At 33.6% G+C, this 18384-nt stretch overlaps 1 protein-coding gene across 2 annotated transcripts; it reads right to left on the reverse strand.

The window, feature by feature from the left end:
- Positions 1-5036: 5036 nt before the first annotated feature.
- Positions 5037-10609, reverse strand: LOC143249742 (zinc transporter ZIP1-like). 2 transcript variants are annotated; one of them, XR_013027925.1, is made up of 2 exons: positions 9284-10609; positions 5037-5203 (listed from the first exon to the last, which is right to left on the reverse strand). XR_013027925.1 is itself a non-coding variant. In XM_076500080.1 (1 exon), exon 1 carries the CDS (start codon positions 10484-10486, stop codon positions 9476-9478), a length of 1011 nt encoding a protein of 336 aa, XP_076356195.1. In that variant the 5' UTR covers positions 10487-10609; the 3' UTR covers positions 7524-9475. The 2 variants fall into 2 exon arrangements, 1 of the variants encoding a protein (XP_076356195.1); XM_076500080.1 differs by lacking the exon at positions 5037-5203 and having other exon boundaries at positions 7524-10609.
- Positions 10610-18384: the final 7775 nt, after the last annotated feature.

The following is an 18384-nucleotide window of genomic DNA, read 5'->3' on the forward strand; positions in this document are numbered from 1 at the left end:
AACCTTTCCAGTATAAATTTGAGCGTTGAGGAGGTAACTTGTCTTTGCATCTGTTAGGCACCAAATCTTTATTCCGTATTTGCCTGGCTTTGTCGGAACGTATGTTCTGAAGCCAACTCTTCCTTTGAAGTTACATAGTTTTCATCCACTGTCAGGTATTCGCTTGGGTTGTAACTGTTTTTGCAATTTTCAATGAACAAATTCCAGACTCCAGAGATGGCGGCATCTTTGATTTCTCTATTTCTTTGAGAGTAGATGTCAAATCTGATTTTTGAGCACATTTTTTAGAATTTGTCTTTTGTAATCAGTTTTCGCAAAAATGGCAAACCGAATTCGGTTGAAAACATTTCGTCTATCGATGCATTTTTGGAATTGCTTATTCTTAGGAAAAGATTAGCTGCGATCCATTTCCAGAGGTCTTCTTCAAAAATTGGTTCTTTCATGACGGTGTTTGTTGAGTGAATGATCTGTTCCATCATATTATCAGAAATGAAAATTTTGAATGTTTTGAATGGTGTAGAGACTCTTGGAGCAGCTTGCCTTGTAATGCCTGGGTTCCCATTGAATATATTGAGAGCTGCGGTTCTCCTGTTGATCCTTGAAGGTGTTGTTGAATAACTAAAATTCTTATCTTTGGACAAAAGTTCGTTCACTGGCATCGTAGTAAGATCTTCTTGATTACTTTCTTCGCTTTCAGAAGGGTACGGCGCGATTTGTTCATCATTTTCGGCTTCAGAAGGATCATCATCACAACTTTCAGAGTAGTCTTCGACATTATCATGTTCACTTTCATCGTCGGATGGTTTTGTCAGTAAATGTACAGCTTCATCAAGAGATATCATTTTTGACACGGTTTGAAGATTTCAGCTCCTATATATATAGGATTTGTGTATTCTTCTAGAATATTCTAGAAGCTTCAAGAATATTCTAGATTATTCTAAATACTTCTGTAAAGTTTCTAGAATGTTCTAGAACAGGCGTGGGCAAACTAGGCAATAATCAGGACCGTCTAAAATTATTGTTGGAGTGGAGTTATTATCCTAAATATCCATCTTTTGAAAAGAAGTTGTAAAATTAATATATTTTTACTATAATTTGCTTTTTTCGGTTGCCCAGGCCTGTTCTAGAATTATTCAGGAAATAAATAAAGTCATTTTTATGTTTTTTGATCTGGGGCCTAAGAGGCCCCACAATACCCTTAGTGGATGTTTTAAAGCAAATTTTTAAATATTATTTCGCAAATGTCTGAAAAGTCAAAATATTATTGCTCCTTAAAATATAAAGGAATAGGGTCAGTTAATGGCAATTTCATTTAAATACAAAATTATTAGCCTAATATTAATAACCTTTCAAGTTGCTCTGGGGCCTATTAGGCCCCAATTTTCGTAGGAGTGTTAAACGTACGTAATCTTATATGGTCCTATTTCTCCACCTCTCCTTCCCATGCATGATAGCAAAGTTTTATTTGAGGAAAATGTTTGGAACTCATCTGTTGATAGAAAAATATGTACACACCAATGTACATATATACATGAGTTGTCGACATTCACTGTTAGCATGTTTCAAAATGTTTTGGTATAGAATTTTCTATCCATGAAATACACTCAGTGAAAAAAACACGCAATCTGAACAAATAAACAACCGTTATTACATCAATTATTTACACTTAACTTGTAGAAAATGGCGAGTTTTATGATCAGAATATACGGAAGGGAGGGCAGGGTTGTATTGTATTCTATCTTTGTGAAAGTGCCCTAAGAATATCGATATTAAACAAACACTTATTCAAATTTTGACAGGATCTGATCTGAAACATTTTGACATCATTGCTTCAGCCCAAAACAAGTGTGATCTTATAGCTATACGCATTTTCAACAAGAACACAACGGAAGGTAGTTTTACATAACTATGTGGTTTTTTTTGTGCTTCCATTTTTTTACATTTTTACGAATTTTATTCTTTCTTAAAAACGAGAAGAATGAATGTCTATGTCAAAGTGAATTAATTAGAAATGTTGATATATAGAGGATTTTTTCAAATTGTTTTAAAATATTAAGTTTACTGTATAAAATTGAAAGTAAACATTAAGAAAAAACTAGCAAAATTCGAGAAAGGATTTTTTTTCTGTTGTGATTTAGTTTACAGAGTTCGTTATTTAACAGTCGCAGATTAATGACTTTCTACGTTTAAAACCAAAAGCATTTATAGAAATCAAGTTTAACTAATAAGATGATTTATAAGGCGAATGAACTTGACATTCTAATTGTATTAACAATTAATAAAAATGCGTCTAACAATTAAGCGCGTGGCCAAATTTTTCTACTTCTTACTCTAGTTTTCTTAGTAACGAGCTTTCACGATTTCATTTTAAATGATATTAACAGATAAGATGCATACTGCTGAATATAAAAATAATATACACTGGTTTGAAACCATATAATAACAGAACTATAAAATTTTCAAATAAGCACGAACACTTTTTTATTTTTTGAGTTAAAATTTTACAAAACTTGAGAATATGTGACAATACCAGGCGCATTTTAGTTCACATCTGAAAATATTGAATGCACTTGATGTATTATAGAATCTCAAGAAAATGCAGTAAATTGACCACTTATCAAATTAGTTTAGCAGGGGAGGTTTGTTAAACGTTTTCAGTCTTAGCTGTTGCAATTTCTCCTACTTTAGTGAGAGCTATTGCATAAATATATAATGGGAAGCTAATGTACATAAAATTCTTATAGAGTTGCATTCAAAATTTAAATAAAGTATTGAATTATCATGGTATAGAAATATGCTTGGTATAAAAAAGTAGCTAATAGTTCAAGTTGCTATATTATACATGTTTTTAAGCTCATGATTTTGTAAAGCAATACAAAAAAACACACAATTTCCCCTAGTATAAGAATTGTAACATTTGCTCTTTATAATGTTATCCTCCTCATACAATTATCATCGCTCAGACAAAGCATAATTTTTACAGATTCTAAGACATATTAGAAGAGCATTAACTGCTAGGCACAACAGCTACCAAACTGTTTCAAGTAATTAACTAATATTACGACAGAATTTTAGCGTTTATATTGCAATCATCAGTATATATGTTCTATGCAATTTTCCTGCGAAAAAATACAAATAAAACAGCTCTGAGATATGGAATTTTTTTAGTGGTTTGTAACAAAATAATCAAAACAAAATTTCGTAATACGGTTTGTAATACATTATTATTCTTCACTTCACCTCATGTTGGAGTTTCAGCACTATTGCTTTTTATTAAACAAAACATTAATTTACTTTCACAATTCCCTGTATGTAAAAATACATCACAATTCATTTTGAGAAAACCCGATAATTCAACATTACAAAATACTATAGCATATTTCAACTGGACTTTTTAAAGTGGATATTTTCAAATCTTTAATTTAAATATATAGAAAATTACAATAGAATATAAATGTAATGATTATGTAATTCGTTACTTGTCACTTAATGAGTTTCTTATACTTGTTTCAACTTTCAAAGATTGAAGTTGCTACGCATAAGAAATAAGATATAAATGCTTAAGTCCCCCCCCCTTTATGGTTTATGTGAAACATTGTTTAAGATAAGTACAATAATAAATAAAAAACCTTTGTTTTTCAGATAATATTAAACTGTGACCTGGGCGTTTACTTTATGGGTGAATAAGATGCTGTTTAAATTGAAAATTCCAGTTCTCTAACGCTTTACAATAAACCAACCATTAGATCATAGTAGGTTGTTTTGTTAACTAGTTCACAATGTAGCTTCGGTTGAGTATTTCTCTATATATTCATACATGTAAGAGAAAAATTCAACATTATATCAGCTATTCTAGCTTCAAAAAGTGAAATGAAGAATTTCTTTAGTTTGCTTGTTGGTTTCAAAACGTCCATAAGAGAATCAATTTATAATGTCTGCTCTACCTGATCAATGGACATATTTCAGCTTTCTTTATGGATCTCATTTAACTTGATTAATATTGAAAGTTTTGTTTGTTTTGAATTTCGCGCAAAGCTAATCGAGGGGTATCTGCGCTAGCCGTTTCTAATTTAGCAGTGTAAGACGAGAAGGAAGGCAGCTAGTCATCATCACCCACCGCCAACTCTTGGGCTACTCTTTTACCAACGAACAGTGGGATTGTCCGTCACATTATAACGCCCCACGGCTGAAAGGGCGAGCATGTTTGGTGCGATCGGGATTCGAACACGCGACCCTCGGATTACGAGTCGAACGCCTTAACACGCTTGGCCATGCCGGGCCCAATATTCAAAGTATCAAAGTAAATGTCAGCTGCAACCATATTTCAAAATACTTTTGTGTTGTTTGGTAAACCTTACATGAGGCTTACTGATAAATAAAAACCATAAAAATCCATTTTATATGACTATAAACTCATAAGTTTTATTAAATTAACCAAGCACGTAAAAAACCCACGAAACTCTTGTGCCTTCAGTAGATAGACCTATCTTCTTCAGGGGTAAAGGACTTACAATTAGTTTAATCATTGATTTAAGCCATCACCTCTCGTTATTGACAACAGAAAAAAAAGCTATTTATCGTCTTGACGAAACAAGATTAAGTATTTGATCAGGAACAACCTTACCAAAATGTAAATATTTTATTTTTCTTTACTATATCTATAGAAATACAAAATACAGAATTACGTATTTTGTTTATTTTTCATACCGGAAGATATCAGTATATTAACTTCTGCGTGGATTTTAGTTTGAAAACTAAAGATATATGTATAAAACTAAGTTTCATAACACTGCACAACAATTTTTTTAAAAAAAGTTTTGCTTCCTGAAAAGTTTTGCTGATTGTGACAGGTACCTGGTGGGTATGCACAAATGTAGTTTTGGTTTTGCTTCATCACGTAGGAACTCTGAGAAATAGACAATTAACTGTTTACCGGCAATAACGTATTTAATTGCGTTTATGTTTCTAATACGCTATTAAGTTCAACATAATTAAAAGTGTTTTGCTCCTGATTTTCGTTTGTATTCAATGTCCGGTGCATCACGTTGCGGTGTCCAACAGTAGTCAGCAAGCATTGACGGATTCCAGTTGCCCTGATATCGTTTTTCCATTGTAGCGATGTCCTGGTGAAACTGAAGATTTCGATGAAACGGTACGTTATGGGCAAGTTTGGATGTGATTTTCGTGATCAGCAGCCAAAAATCTATAAGGAACACCCAATAATGTTCAAGAAGCAAAAACTTTGTTGTACATTGTAATTCATGACTATTTGAAAGATGATGCGCCAAGTGAATGTAACTTGTTTCCAAGAGATCAATCACACAAACCATTTAAAATACAATTCAATCAAGCTGATTGTGTTTGTCTCTTTTCTTATAGCAAAGCCACATTGGGCTATCTGCTGTGTCCACTGAGGGGAGTGAAATTGAGAAGGATAAGGAAACCAAGTTAATCAATCTTACTATCAACTCTAATTGAAGCGTGTGTTTGTTTGCTTGTTTTTGAATTTTGCACAAAGCTACACGAGAACTATCTGCGCTTACCGTTCATAGTTTAGCAGTGTAAAACAAAAGAGAGAAGGCAGCTAGTCATCACCACCCACCTCCAACTCTTGGGCTACTCTTTTATCAACGACTAGTGGGATTGACAGTTACATTATAATGCCCCCAAGGGTGGAAGGGCGAGCATGTTTGGTGTGACGGGGATTCAAACCCGCGACCTTCACCGAACATATTTATCCTTTTAGCGTTATAAAGTGAGGGTCAATCCCACTATTTATTGTTTAAAAACTAGCTCATCAGTTGACTAGCTGATTTCCCTCCTTTAAAATTTGAGACAACTATAGTAGATCGCTCTTGGGTGTTGTTTTGCAAAATTCAGTAACAAACAAATATGTTCTATATTCCGTCAATCAGAACTATGATAACACAATATCTTAAAATATTTAACATGAAGTAAATTAAGAAGATGAAAAAAACAAACAAAAATTTAAGTTCATTAACCAGATATGAGATAACATGTCAGTCTTTAAAATAAAACATGTGATTCAATTACGTATGTGTTGTTTGTTATTACAAAAAAAAAAAACTGTACATTAGGCCTCTTTTGTTCTTCCAACTATAGGTACCTAAACCCGAATTTTAGCGCTACATGACGTAGAACCTACTTGGGTCATTTATATACGATATTAATTGAAACGATCAATTAATATAATGAATGTTTTTTGAAGTTTCTGTTATCACATAGCACGGTATGAAATAAAACGTCCTATTGTAAACCACTTTTCGTAATTTTTATCCGAAGTTTGGAGAAAACAATTGGAAAAGAAGATTATCTGAACAACTGAAAGAACTGAGTGTAACTAAAGACAACAAACTGTAACTTTGTGGCATTACATACTGCAGTATTAACTCATTTAGTCATTAATTATAGGACTTTTAGAAGGTGGTAAATGGTTTTGTCAAGCTATGTTTCTTTAAAGAAGAGGAAACTCATACTACGATGAGAGTTCAGTTGGTTCACAAATCTGTCCACCATGAATGGATAGGAGCAGAAATCCAATGCAGTCTCAGTTTTTACTGTCATTTTAGAAGCAATAAATACATAAATAAAATTTTAATCTCAGAAGTTAAATCTCTGTTTTATTTTATCGCAAGTTAGAGCCTTGCAGTAAAATGATGTAGCTTTTAATAAAATAATATATAAACAGTAAGCTAACTCAAGCTAGACTATTAAATCTCTGTTTACATGTTTCTGGTATCACTAGTCGTTATGCTATATAGTATTTCCTTCTGGCTGCTTGCCAGGTTCTCATGATATTTTTTTCTCATTAAACTAATGACAACGTTCGTTGATTGTGCTGCACCATGCAGAATAAATGGGGTAGAAGATTTAAGTACAGATAAATTTTATATTAACTTTGAAGAATTAATTTGTCATTTTCTTAATACCAGTTCAAAAATACATAGTTTAATGTACTTTAAACTATTAATGTTTAATCTATACAATTTTTTGTCTCTTTATTATGTTTTACAGTCAATAACACTGCACAACAAAGTTTTTGCTTCTTGAACACTGCTGGGTGTTCCTTATAGATTTTTGGCTGCTGATCACAAAAATCACATCCAAATTTGCCCATCATGTACCGTTTCATCGAAATCTACAGTTTTGCTACATTGAAAAAACGATATCAGGTCAACTGGAATCCGTCAATGCTTGCTAATTGCTGTTGGACACTGCAACGTGATGCACCGGTCATTGAATACAAATAAAAGTCAGGAGCAAAACACTTTTAATTATGTTGAACTTAATAGCGTATTAGAAACATAAACGCAATTAAATACGTTATTGCCGGTAAACAGTTAACTGTCTATTTCTCAGAGTTCCTACGTGATGAAGCAAAACCAAAACTACATTTGTGCATACCCACCAGATACCTGTCACAATCAGCAAAAACTTTTCAGGAAGCAAACCTTTTCAAAAAAAATTGTTGTGCAGAGTAATTAAACAACAGACTAACCACCTCTGGTATTCAAAAATTTATTTTTCTAATACAAATTTATCATCAAACAATTACGCTACATCATCAATGATCATCTCTAGAAATCATGAAACTGGTTTTACTGCTGAAACAAATTGGGGTTCTTTCAATTAAATTGTTTTAAGATACTCGTGGAAAAAGTTATTTGTCACGCTATAGTGGAAATGTTTAAAGAGCCTGAAATATCATTTTAAAAACAAAGTGATTAAATAACAAACAATTAAGAACTCTTGATCTACACAAATACGTTTGTTTTTGTGTTTCATAGCAAAGCTTTGTTTGTTTTGGAATTTCGCACAAAGCTACTCGAGGGCTACCTGTGCTAGCCGTCCCTAATTTAGTAGTGTAAGACTAGAGGGAAGGCAGCTAGTCATCACCACCCACCGCCAACTCTTGGGCTACTCTTTTACCAACGAATAGTGGGATTGACCGTCACATTATAACGCCCCCACGGCTGGGAGGGCGAGCATGTTTGGCGCGACGCGGGCGCGAACCCGCGACCCTCGGATTACGAGTCGCACGCCTTACGCGCTTGGCCATGCCAGGCCTGTAGCAAAGCTACACTGGAGTGTCTGTTGTCTCCATCGCGGGAATCGAAAGCGGTATTTTAATATTGAAAGTCCTTAGAGTTACTGCCGTCCCATCGGATAACATATAAAGTGTTTAATGATACATAATATGAGTTTATACATGCTTGTAATTTCTTTAAGCTTTGGCCCGAGAGTGACCCAGGGTATTGGCCTATCGGATTTATAGATTTGTGGGTTCATTGTGCGCATCTTATTACCACAAACAAACAAAAAATAACAATAATAAATGGCGCCCCGCACTTTGAGGCTGTAGCTGCGTTATGAAATTTACGGTCGGATACTACCATTCGGTCAGACAGTAGCAGACCAAGAGTTAACGATAGGTGGTGTTGACTAGCTGCCTATCCTCAAGTGTATCAGTTCAAAACTAGAAACGGCCATGCAGAGATAACTTTTGAGTAGCTTTGCGCCTTTATGATTCTGTGTATGAAATAATTTGTATCCATCTACAAGTATTTTATTAATTTTTGTTATTTTTTTGTTTCGTTATTTGTTATTAAGCACAAAGCTACAAATCTGGTTATTTACATTCTATCCACAGCAAGTGCCAAAACCCTAACATTAACGTTGTAACTGGATGCCATTGTGATTCTGTATATTATTATTTTGTGTGTATCTCAATACATATTAATTGGTATATACTTGATTTTTTAATTTTTATGATTCAATATATTAGCTACTTTGTCTCTATCTACATAGAAAAATTGACGAGTAACCTTACCTTACTTTAAAATTTATTATTACAAGCAATTACTGCATTTTCTGATGTAAGTGTGAACATCCCTAGTTATAAAAATAAAATATGGAAAGTTGACCACTCCAACGTAATTATTGCTGCAAACGACATAGTTTATAATCGTAAACTAAATCACAGTTTGGAACAAAACATGATTTAAAGGAAATATTCCAATAAAGTACTAAATATACCCCATAATTGGAGATGTTTTATCAGGCGATTTAAATTTATTGATTCAAAGCGAAAAATTAATACGAACTGAAGGGAAACCTGTTTTATCAGATCTATTTTGTATCTGAAATCTTTCAGCAAGACAATTACGAGAAGTGCTTTGCAATTACTACATCTTAATATTTAAAAACAAATTGTAGTTTTATGACAATTATTCAAAAATAAATGTAATATCATTATACATACTTGACAAAATGTTGTTGTTGAAACACAAAAAGTGAATTGGAAAGATGCGAAATATTAAGAGGGCAAAATCTGCATGGTCGTTTTTTTCTTTAAGTACATAAAATTAATAATAATTTATGAAAATCAAGTTAATGTTAAATATCTAAAGTTACAGTATTCTATAGTCGTTGTCTTAAACAAAAACGTGTATTACTATTTGAGTAGGAAATACCGCACTGAGGACATGAGCCCGAACCCTACAAACACAGCTAAAGCCTGTAGTAATCCAGGCAAGAGAGGCCTCTGGGATCGTTGGAGTACTTCAAAAAACGTTATGTACATAAGAGTGCCACAAGCAACGCCGTTGAATGAGCCAATCACTATCTGAGAGTTTTCCGGGAATGACTGGTCAGTTAGCATAGCAATACAAGTTCCGAATGGAGTCATAAGCGAAAATATAATCATGTAACTAGTAATTTTTCGAAGTGTTTCACCTTTTTTGTGCATCTCTAACCCTAGGGCAAAGGCTATGATGAACTTGTGTATAGCCTCCGCAAAAAACAATGACCACGTATCTTGGACAGTTGGTTGTAAACCAACAGCCAAACCCTCAAACACTGAATGAAAGGATAAGGCAGCAACCATTACAAAACTTCTAAACGAGACTCGATGGTAAAATGCTGCTGATTGCGTTGAACTTGACATATTTGTCAGCTGATATTCCAGGTCTAAAGAGCCATAATTTTTAATCGAATCACTTTTCAGTAATCCTTCTTGTAAAGACTGACGTTCCAACTTCTTGTCACTCAAAGTACACTCAAGTGCAGTTGGAGATTCGGATTCATCGCACTGTAGAAATCTTCTGTTTACGGTAGGCTGTTTTACGCGTGTTATCAGCGTATGTATAACTTCTTCTAACAGATATACTGTGAAAAATCCAGCACAAACCACCAATTCAGCTACACATATTCCGTCATTGTAATCGCTTCCCCAGTAACTTTCGAAACTGTATCGAACTTCGGGTAACAAATGAAGAAACGTTACGGAGATTAACACACCACCACCAAAATTTAATAGCAAGGGCGTAATGCGGCTTTTAGTTGCTTCTTCGCAGATCAATGTTGATTTTAAACATCGAGATATAAGAAGTGGGAAAGTCCCACAAATGAACGTTCCAAAAAAAAGAAATATTAAAGTTAAAATTCGGGAGACAATTAAAAGCATAGCTTGTTTATATTTTCTCGTTTGGTTAAGACTGATTACTTATTCCGTTGCAAATTATTAACGTATTCACTCTATTAATTATACAATAATCGCACTCTAAATAACTGAAGTTTTTCACGTGACCTTCTTCCACTTTAGAAACGCCACCTATCAAGTGTTTATCAAATAAATATGAGATAGTGAATTTTAATAGCTCTGCTGGAATTAAATTCAGAAGGCAAGTTTTTTATTTTCATCCGCAATTTTTATTGAATGGTATTAACAACCACTAATAGTACAGCTACTAATAATGTCTCGTATGTGTCTCTATCACTTAGCGAATCTCTTAAATTTCACTGACTGATCTAACCCCAGATTTAACAAAACAAGTATTTTACGAATTGGATGTTGATGCGCTGGTTTCCTAAAAAGGTTCTGCTTCAAAGGCAAATTACACGAAACTAAAAGTAGCAAATATTTTTATTTTTTGGTTTCGAAGTTCATATGTCATGTTGTGTTGTAGCCTACAGAGTGCATAATTCTTCTCGCGAGTTATGACATACGCACATTTTACTGACGTCAAGTCAGTACAACTTTTAACGTTAAAAATCCCTTATGTGACGTCATTTCAGTATCTACTGACTGGTTGACAAACATTACATTACTATGGTGCGAATGGTTAAAACAGCTGATCCCTCCAGGCGGCTTTCGGATCTCTTTTGAAGAAATTAAAGAAATGTACCTGTTATAATTATTTCTTTAATCTCTAGTATGGAAATAAAATACGTTACGATAAAAAAGTAAAATGTGGTTTCCAGTTGTAACTGCATTTAGTGATCATTACCATTAATTTAAATTGTATTTTTCAGTAGAGTTTGTTAAAACATTGTGCTTTCATGGGCTAGTTCTTTTCCGTTTTCTAATGAAAATAATTCAACGTCCGATCCATAATTTAAATGTAGTTCCTTCTAAACGTTTCTTTACAGACTTACACGCTTTGTAATTTGTTGTAAGCCTGTAAGCCTATGTAAAAATCAAAATACGTGTATAAACTATAAACATCAGTATATCTTATGAATACATAATCCTATAAACATATTTTATAACAAATTGTAAATATCAAATACTCAAACAGTAGATATTATCGCGTGGATCATATAAACTACAAGTAGTTAAAACGGGAAAATAAGCACCATGTTTACATTCATTTTAACACGATCAAATAGCTGCGTTCTTACTTCTGGTATTATCCACAGTTTATTAAACTATATTTAAACATTTTGCACCAACTAAATATAGTAACACTCGTATTATGCTTTGTCAAACGAGTTTTAAAGGAATGGTTTACCTGATATTAAATAACCTAAAAAAAGTAAATAGTAATACTTACCGTTTTATCATAATGTCTAATATGATATCACAACTTATGTGGTTTTCTGTATAACATCTCTATTTACTTACACAGATACAAACCATAAGTTCCTTATCGAAGTATTCATATACCGAAACTATATTCAAATTACACTAGCAGGCACATATGTGGTGCTCACAGTAAAAAAAAATCATAACGCATAGTCGTGGTAACAAACAGCTAAAATAAACAATGTTCAACCTGATGCCGAATCCCAACGCACTTGAACAACCCTGGCTTTAGTAAATTGCATCGTTGGCGGTGAATATGAAATATCTAGTGTAGTTGAAATACATGTACTTTATATTAGTGTAATTTTTGAAAATCCTGAAGGATCTAAATGAAGAAATATGATATTGTAAAACGACGCGTGTTTGTTTCATTATAGCAATGCCACATCGGGCTATCTACTGTGTTTACTGAAGTAAATCGAAGTCCTGATTTTAGCGTTGTAAATCAGAAGACTTCTCACCGTATGAGGAACTATAAAAATTATAGGCCTAAGATACTGTCATGTAACAAATATAATTCATTATAATCGTGCTTTTCAAACTTGTAAAACGTGTTGACATTATAACAAGTTTTTGTAGCTTGGTTATTGATAGTACAAAATATTACGCGTGTACGCTTTAATTTTGTCTCCGTTAAAATAGTACGTAATACAGGATTTCAGCTCTTATATGTGGTTGTCGGCCTGGCATGGCCTAGCGCGTTAAGGCGTGTGATTCGTAATCTGAGGGTCGCGGGTTCGCGCCCGAGTCGCGCCAAATATGCTCGCCCTCCCAGCCGTGGGGGCATTATAATGTTACGGTCAATCCCACTAATCGTTGGTAAAAGAGTAGGCCAAGAGTTGGCGGTGGGTGGTGATGACTCGTTGCCTTCCCTCTAGTCTTACACTGCTAAATTAGGGTCGGCTAGCACAGATAGCCCTCGAGTTGCTTTGTGCGAAATATCAAAACAAAAACAAAACTATATGTGGTTGTCATACATTCATTTATACTTTCATATTTTACAAAACATGTGACATGGCAAAATTGTAATAGTAATTGATAATTATGTTTATATTTTCATTTGAATAAAAGTATAAAAGTTGAATATTTGTTAGATTCGGACAGAAGATATATTTGGTTTGTTTACTGTGTTAGGATAAATACAATATCTCTTTTGAATAAGGTTATGTGAAAATAATCTTAACTCATGAAATTATCCACGATTCATATACATTATCACATAATGTATAGTTTTTATGTATGTAATTTAATTGTTTGTGCTTAATGCCAAACATTTTGTAATATAATTTTCTTTGGTTTTATTTTCAACAGGCTTCAATTATTCTACATTCATTGTTCAATAACTGCTACTCTCAGAAGATTTCTAGAAACGTATGTGTGAATCTTTGTTGTTACTTGCTGTCGGTGTCCAGTATGTGACTAATGACCAGAGGTCAATTAAATTTAGATCAAGCACATCCACTTATGATAAACTTAAATGATATGGAAAAGAAACACGTCAATATCAACAAATTTGCTACAGATAAAAGTGATAGACCAGTTTATTCCTAACTGGACAGAGTTTAAAAACATATACATTGACAACATTATCAAAGACAAAAAAAGAAAAAGCACAGTTTTATGACTAACTAGAGTGACGTTTTAACGAAGTGGCACATAAGTCAACAACAAAGATACTAATACATGTTAAGTCAGCCATTTGTTTTCTAATCCAGAGCTTGAAGCAACAACTTTACTGCACATCCAGATAATCATCACATCAATTATTTACGAAATTTACTATTTCATCATCCAGTACATCTTAAACGTTGTTTCAAATGCACCAATGTGGATCATAAGAAAAGGAATCCAGGAGAGAAAAGGAGTAAGAACCTGTTGTTATCTGGGAAAATTTATCACAATGAAGAAATCTAATATTGATTTATAGCAGTTCTTCACAGATCACGAAATACTTCCTTGTCTTGACGTCCTTGATGTTTTATACCTGGGCAGAGTTAATACCACCATAGTTTTGTATGACGTAAGGAATAAGAATGCAATAAATGTGTCAACTTTACATGAACCCCTGTATTAATGATTCCTGTAATTGCTATATTGGGGATTCGCTTATAATTACTACTGATATATTATTATTTATATTATATCGTGCATTTGTTAAATGCACAGAAACTCTGTCATTTTTTTCTTTCTTTAAGAAGTCGTAGAAAACAAACTTTACTTTTAAGTGAAATTATATAAAAGACAGATTATCATTCCCATGTCGGAACTCAGATGAAGAACGTGGTTTTATTGGAACCTTGGTGACAGAATAGGCTAAAAAAGCTCTTGAGAGTAGATATTAGACAATAAGTATTTATGAAATTTATCAGTTTTCTTCTAAATACTTTAATATTTCAGAGCATACATAGACATCGTTTTAAAATTAAATAGGAATGTTCAGGGTGGTCTCCATAGTACAACAAGCCAGAATCACAATAGGTCTACATTCATCTCTCTGCTGAACGAAAAATGTTCACTCAAGTCTGGAAAATATTTATACTAACCCTGAAAGATCTGTTTGTAAACTATGCCTAAACTAATTTTGAAGCTGTTTCGGTATGTCTGAAAACAAAAGTTCAATTTTCGTATGTATCATATACTATACATTAATGTCTGATTCTTCTAATAATGCTGCAGATTAGTAGATGTCCGTTGAAACAACTGAAGTGTATTATCATCAAAATAGTGATGAATAAGTTAAAAATGTACAGTCAACCCAATCTATTGTATCAGAGTGTACATACCAAGAAATTTACTTACAAAATGAAACAGTGTTTTCTTAGTAAGTTATATTTAGGTTGACCTCTTAGTTTTAACGAAGACTATCGGCTCGATGTTCAGTTTCAGGAATTGCAAAAAAATAAATAATTTTCCCTTAATATACTCTTGAAAATTAAGCATTCTGATATATTTTTTGATATCTTTAACTGTTGTTGTTGTTTTGAATTAAGCACAAAGCTACACAATGGGCTATCTGTGCTCTGCCCACCACGGGTATCGAAACCCGGTTTTTTAGCGTTGTAAGTCCGTAGATATACCGCTGAGCCACTGGGGGTATCTTTAACTGTTCAGGAGATATAGAACGTGACAGACATTTGACTATTACATATATAGATAGAGAGATGTACCCTTATCAACGCTAAAGTTAGGAATCTCCATAGGAAGTACAAACATTGTTATCTGCTTCAGTGAGATCAGATGAACAATGTTTTTGGTTACCTCTGCTAGTGTTTACACTTACCTGAAGGTGTTTAGTTTTCATTTGATTATTCTTGGAGTCTTATAACACTCAAATCGGCTTTGGAAGAGATACTTAGTGAACATAAAGACAATAAGCGACTGGTAAATTTATTTCAACTGATAATATTAAAGACATGAAATACCCATGTGAATCGAAATGAAAAGGACAGCGTTTAGCTGATTCTTACACCAAAATTAATAGACTTGTAACCTCTGTAACATATCATATTATTTCTTTTTATCTGTTTTGTCTGAATGCATTTACATCTTTTTGAAAATAAAAGTTATATTTACCTCTAAGATAACTTATCTATTTGTTGGATTCTCAGATGTGAATGTTTTTGAGCTATAAGAATACTTGTTCCAATCTATGTTGCTGGACAGGATCACTAATTGTTTTCTTTTTTTTCATTTTACTGCTTGTCTCCTATTTTGTCTATTTGTCTACTACTTTAAATCTTACTAAAACATTTACAAATTCAAATATATCTTGACTCAACGTATATCTAAAATAATCGTTGTATTTTGCACACGTATTTTAAAGGTAAAAAATAATCGAGAAAGATTTCAAATACAAATGTCTTTGTTTTTGAAATTTTGTTTATAGCAGCTCAATGGCTAATCCGCACTAACCGTTTATATTCTGTAAGTGGCGGACTATAAGGAACCTAGTCAATTCCACTTACCGTCAACTCTTGGGCTATTTTTTCAACAACGAAAGTGGAGTTCACTGTCACATTATAATGCCCCCACGGCTGAAAAGTCGAGCGTTTTCGGAGACGGGATTCGAACTCATAACCCGCAAATCGGGAGTCAAGTACCTTAACCACCAGGGATTGCTTGGACCTTTAAGTAGAAATAGCCAGTGTGTGTCTGTTGTTCCTATGTATTTTGAGCTTGAACTGTTTGTCTCATTCTTCTAAAACCTTTTACACAGTAACTAATGAGGTAGCGATTAGGAAGGTCGTTGTTGTTTGTTATTAAACACAATGCTACACAAAGGGCTATCTGTACTCAGCCTACCACGGATAAAACCCGGATTTTAGCAGTACAAGTCTGCTGTGTCAGGAGGGCTGAAGATTATTACTGGATACCACTTACTAATATTTCTGCAAAAATATGTATATAATACATATCAAATAATTTAATTACCACTTAGGTAAAAATATGGATCATTACTGTGTTAGAAAAGAGCTGTATTGTGAATCTAATTAAATCAAAGTTAGTGTTCCTGGTTCATAAGAAAAATTTTAGCATTACTGATATATTAAGAAATGAACATAGCTCTTCGATAACTAAATAACTGCTGTTTCTGTCACCTTCTGAGATACTTCAGTAAAAGCATTTAGTAAATAGGTATTATACTATTGTAAAACTTTATGTTCTGATATGTCCTCGTAGTCAGCATGTTCAGACTATAAATCCTAGCGTTTATTATTGGAGTCACATACCCTCAGAAACGTAGTTTGCACTTTAAAACTATGGGTGAACTATAGAACTAACCATTAAATCTTATTCTTCTGCCAAATAAGGTTAGTTTAAGAATGTTGACTAACGGCCTTCTCAATGGGTTTGCAGTTCAAAATTAGGGCCAGATATGCACGAATGTCTTTTAGTGCGGCTTTTTTTCGAAAATTTTGAAACAGGCAAAGTGTGTCATTAATGTGGCATATAAATACATTAAGTGTTTTTATAATTTTTAAATTCGGTGTAGCGATTCATAGAATGGCTCTGAGTTATTGTTCTCTTTTTTTAAGTACAAACTTTTTGTTCATAACTCCGTCATCTCTTGGTTTAATTTAAATTCTAATTACAGTTTTGGACTCAGAAAGCCCAACCGTTTCAATTGATATATTTGACAAGGCCCAAAACCTCAGGTTAATTTACTCTAATTCTGCTTAAATGTTTTGCAGTTTGAGGTTATGCTGGTAGAAACACTGATGAGTAATAAAATCGAATTGGGTATATATACGTTCCACGCGTGGTATTTCTGGCGCAGAAAAATATATTTCAGAGAAAAAAAAGGTCTCATATATTAATTACTCTAATCCTGCCTAAAATCATTTCAAGTGACTATTGGGAATTCCACACTGTTTAGTCCTGTTCAAATTGGAACTTTATCTCCAACCCTTTATCCAGTCCTAACAGCTGATTTCTAAACACTGTGGTTCTAAGACCTAACTTAAGCTCTATAAGTTTTTATAGCAATTGCCATATCATCTACAACTTGTGAATGGTTCACCAAAGCTTGTTAATCCAATGGTCAGTTTCAATACCTTTGCCAGTTTTACTGATTTGCAAAGTTTTGAGGTTTTGGGCATCTGCTGATTCACTAATTGGGGCTTATGGCTTTTCTGTACTTGCTGTGATACAAAATATGGATTATTTTTTGTTAGTGCCTCACACGCCCACAAGCAAACCAGACAATTTTCCAGATTCAGGCACTGGCTGTAGTTGCAGTTACTACCCCATGAGAAGACTTATCTCCCACATGTATCCTGTGGTAGAACTTGCATAACTTTTACCATTCGCCACAAAAGTTTGGCTGCCTAGTTTACCCATCTTATTGAGGTGACTGGTTGTTAACACTTTGACTTCACCACAATGAAGGTACCTGAGATGCACCCTCCAAGAGGATTTGCCTTTACATCTACTGCTGAAACGTTTTCTCTTTTAATGCCCAGTTTGAAAGTACTACCCCAAAACATGTCATGATGAACATGGCTTCCCTGAGATAAATGATGTTTCTCTTTCCCAGGTGCTGTCACTTAAGGATTGTATTCCCATGTAATTGGAGTATGTTATTTGCAAGGTGACTGGTCTTTCAGTGCCAATCTTCTTCTGAGCTTTAAGTTCAGCCAATGAATCATGCAGTTCTCCTCTGGGTCAGATATGTAATTCAACTTATTATTATGGTTTCTTAGCTATCTTGCTGCTCTTCACTCCCTTCTTGCTATAAAAAACACTCCTTAAAACATTTAAAACTTAAGAGATAGAGTTAGTGCTAACATACACGTTAGTATTCTAGAAATTCCATAACATACTCTGGTCATGATGTCAACATTCTCTTTCCTGATTGCTTGTGGTGTTTTCAAGTAAAAATGAAGTTCCTTACAAGTATCAAAAATGTAATAAAAAATAAGGGGTATATCATAGAGTAGATATTTAATTCATTTATCTTTGTGTGTACAGTATGTGAAATTACGAAACTGGACAAA

This window comes from Tachypleus tridentatus, chromosome 4 (assembly GCF_004210375.1).
Source record: "Tachypleus tridentatus isolate NWPU-2018 chromosome 4, ASM421037v1, whole genome shotgun sequence".
NCBI lineage: Eukaryota > Metazoa > Arthropoda > Merostomata > Xiphosura > Limulidae > Tachypleus > Tachypleus tridentatus.

Excerpts from the sequence above, each read along its gene's own strand:
- LOC143249742 (XM_076500080.1), bottom strand. The coding sequence starts at position 10,486 with ATGCTTTTAATTGTCTCCCGAATTTTAACTTTAATATTTCTTTTTTTT.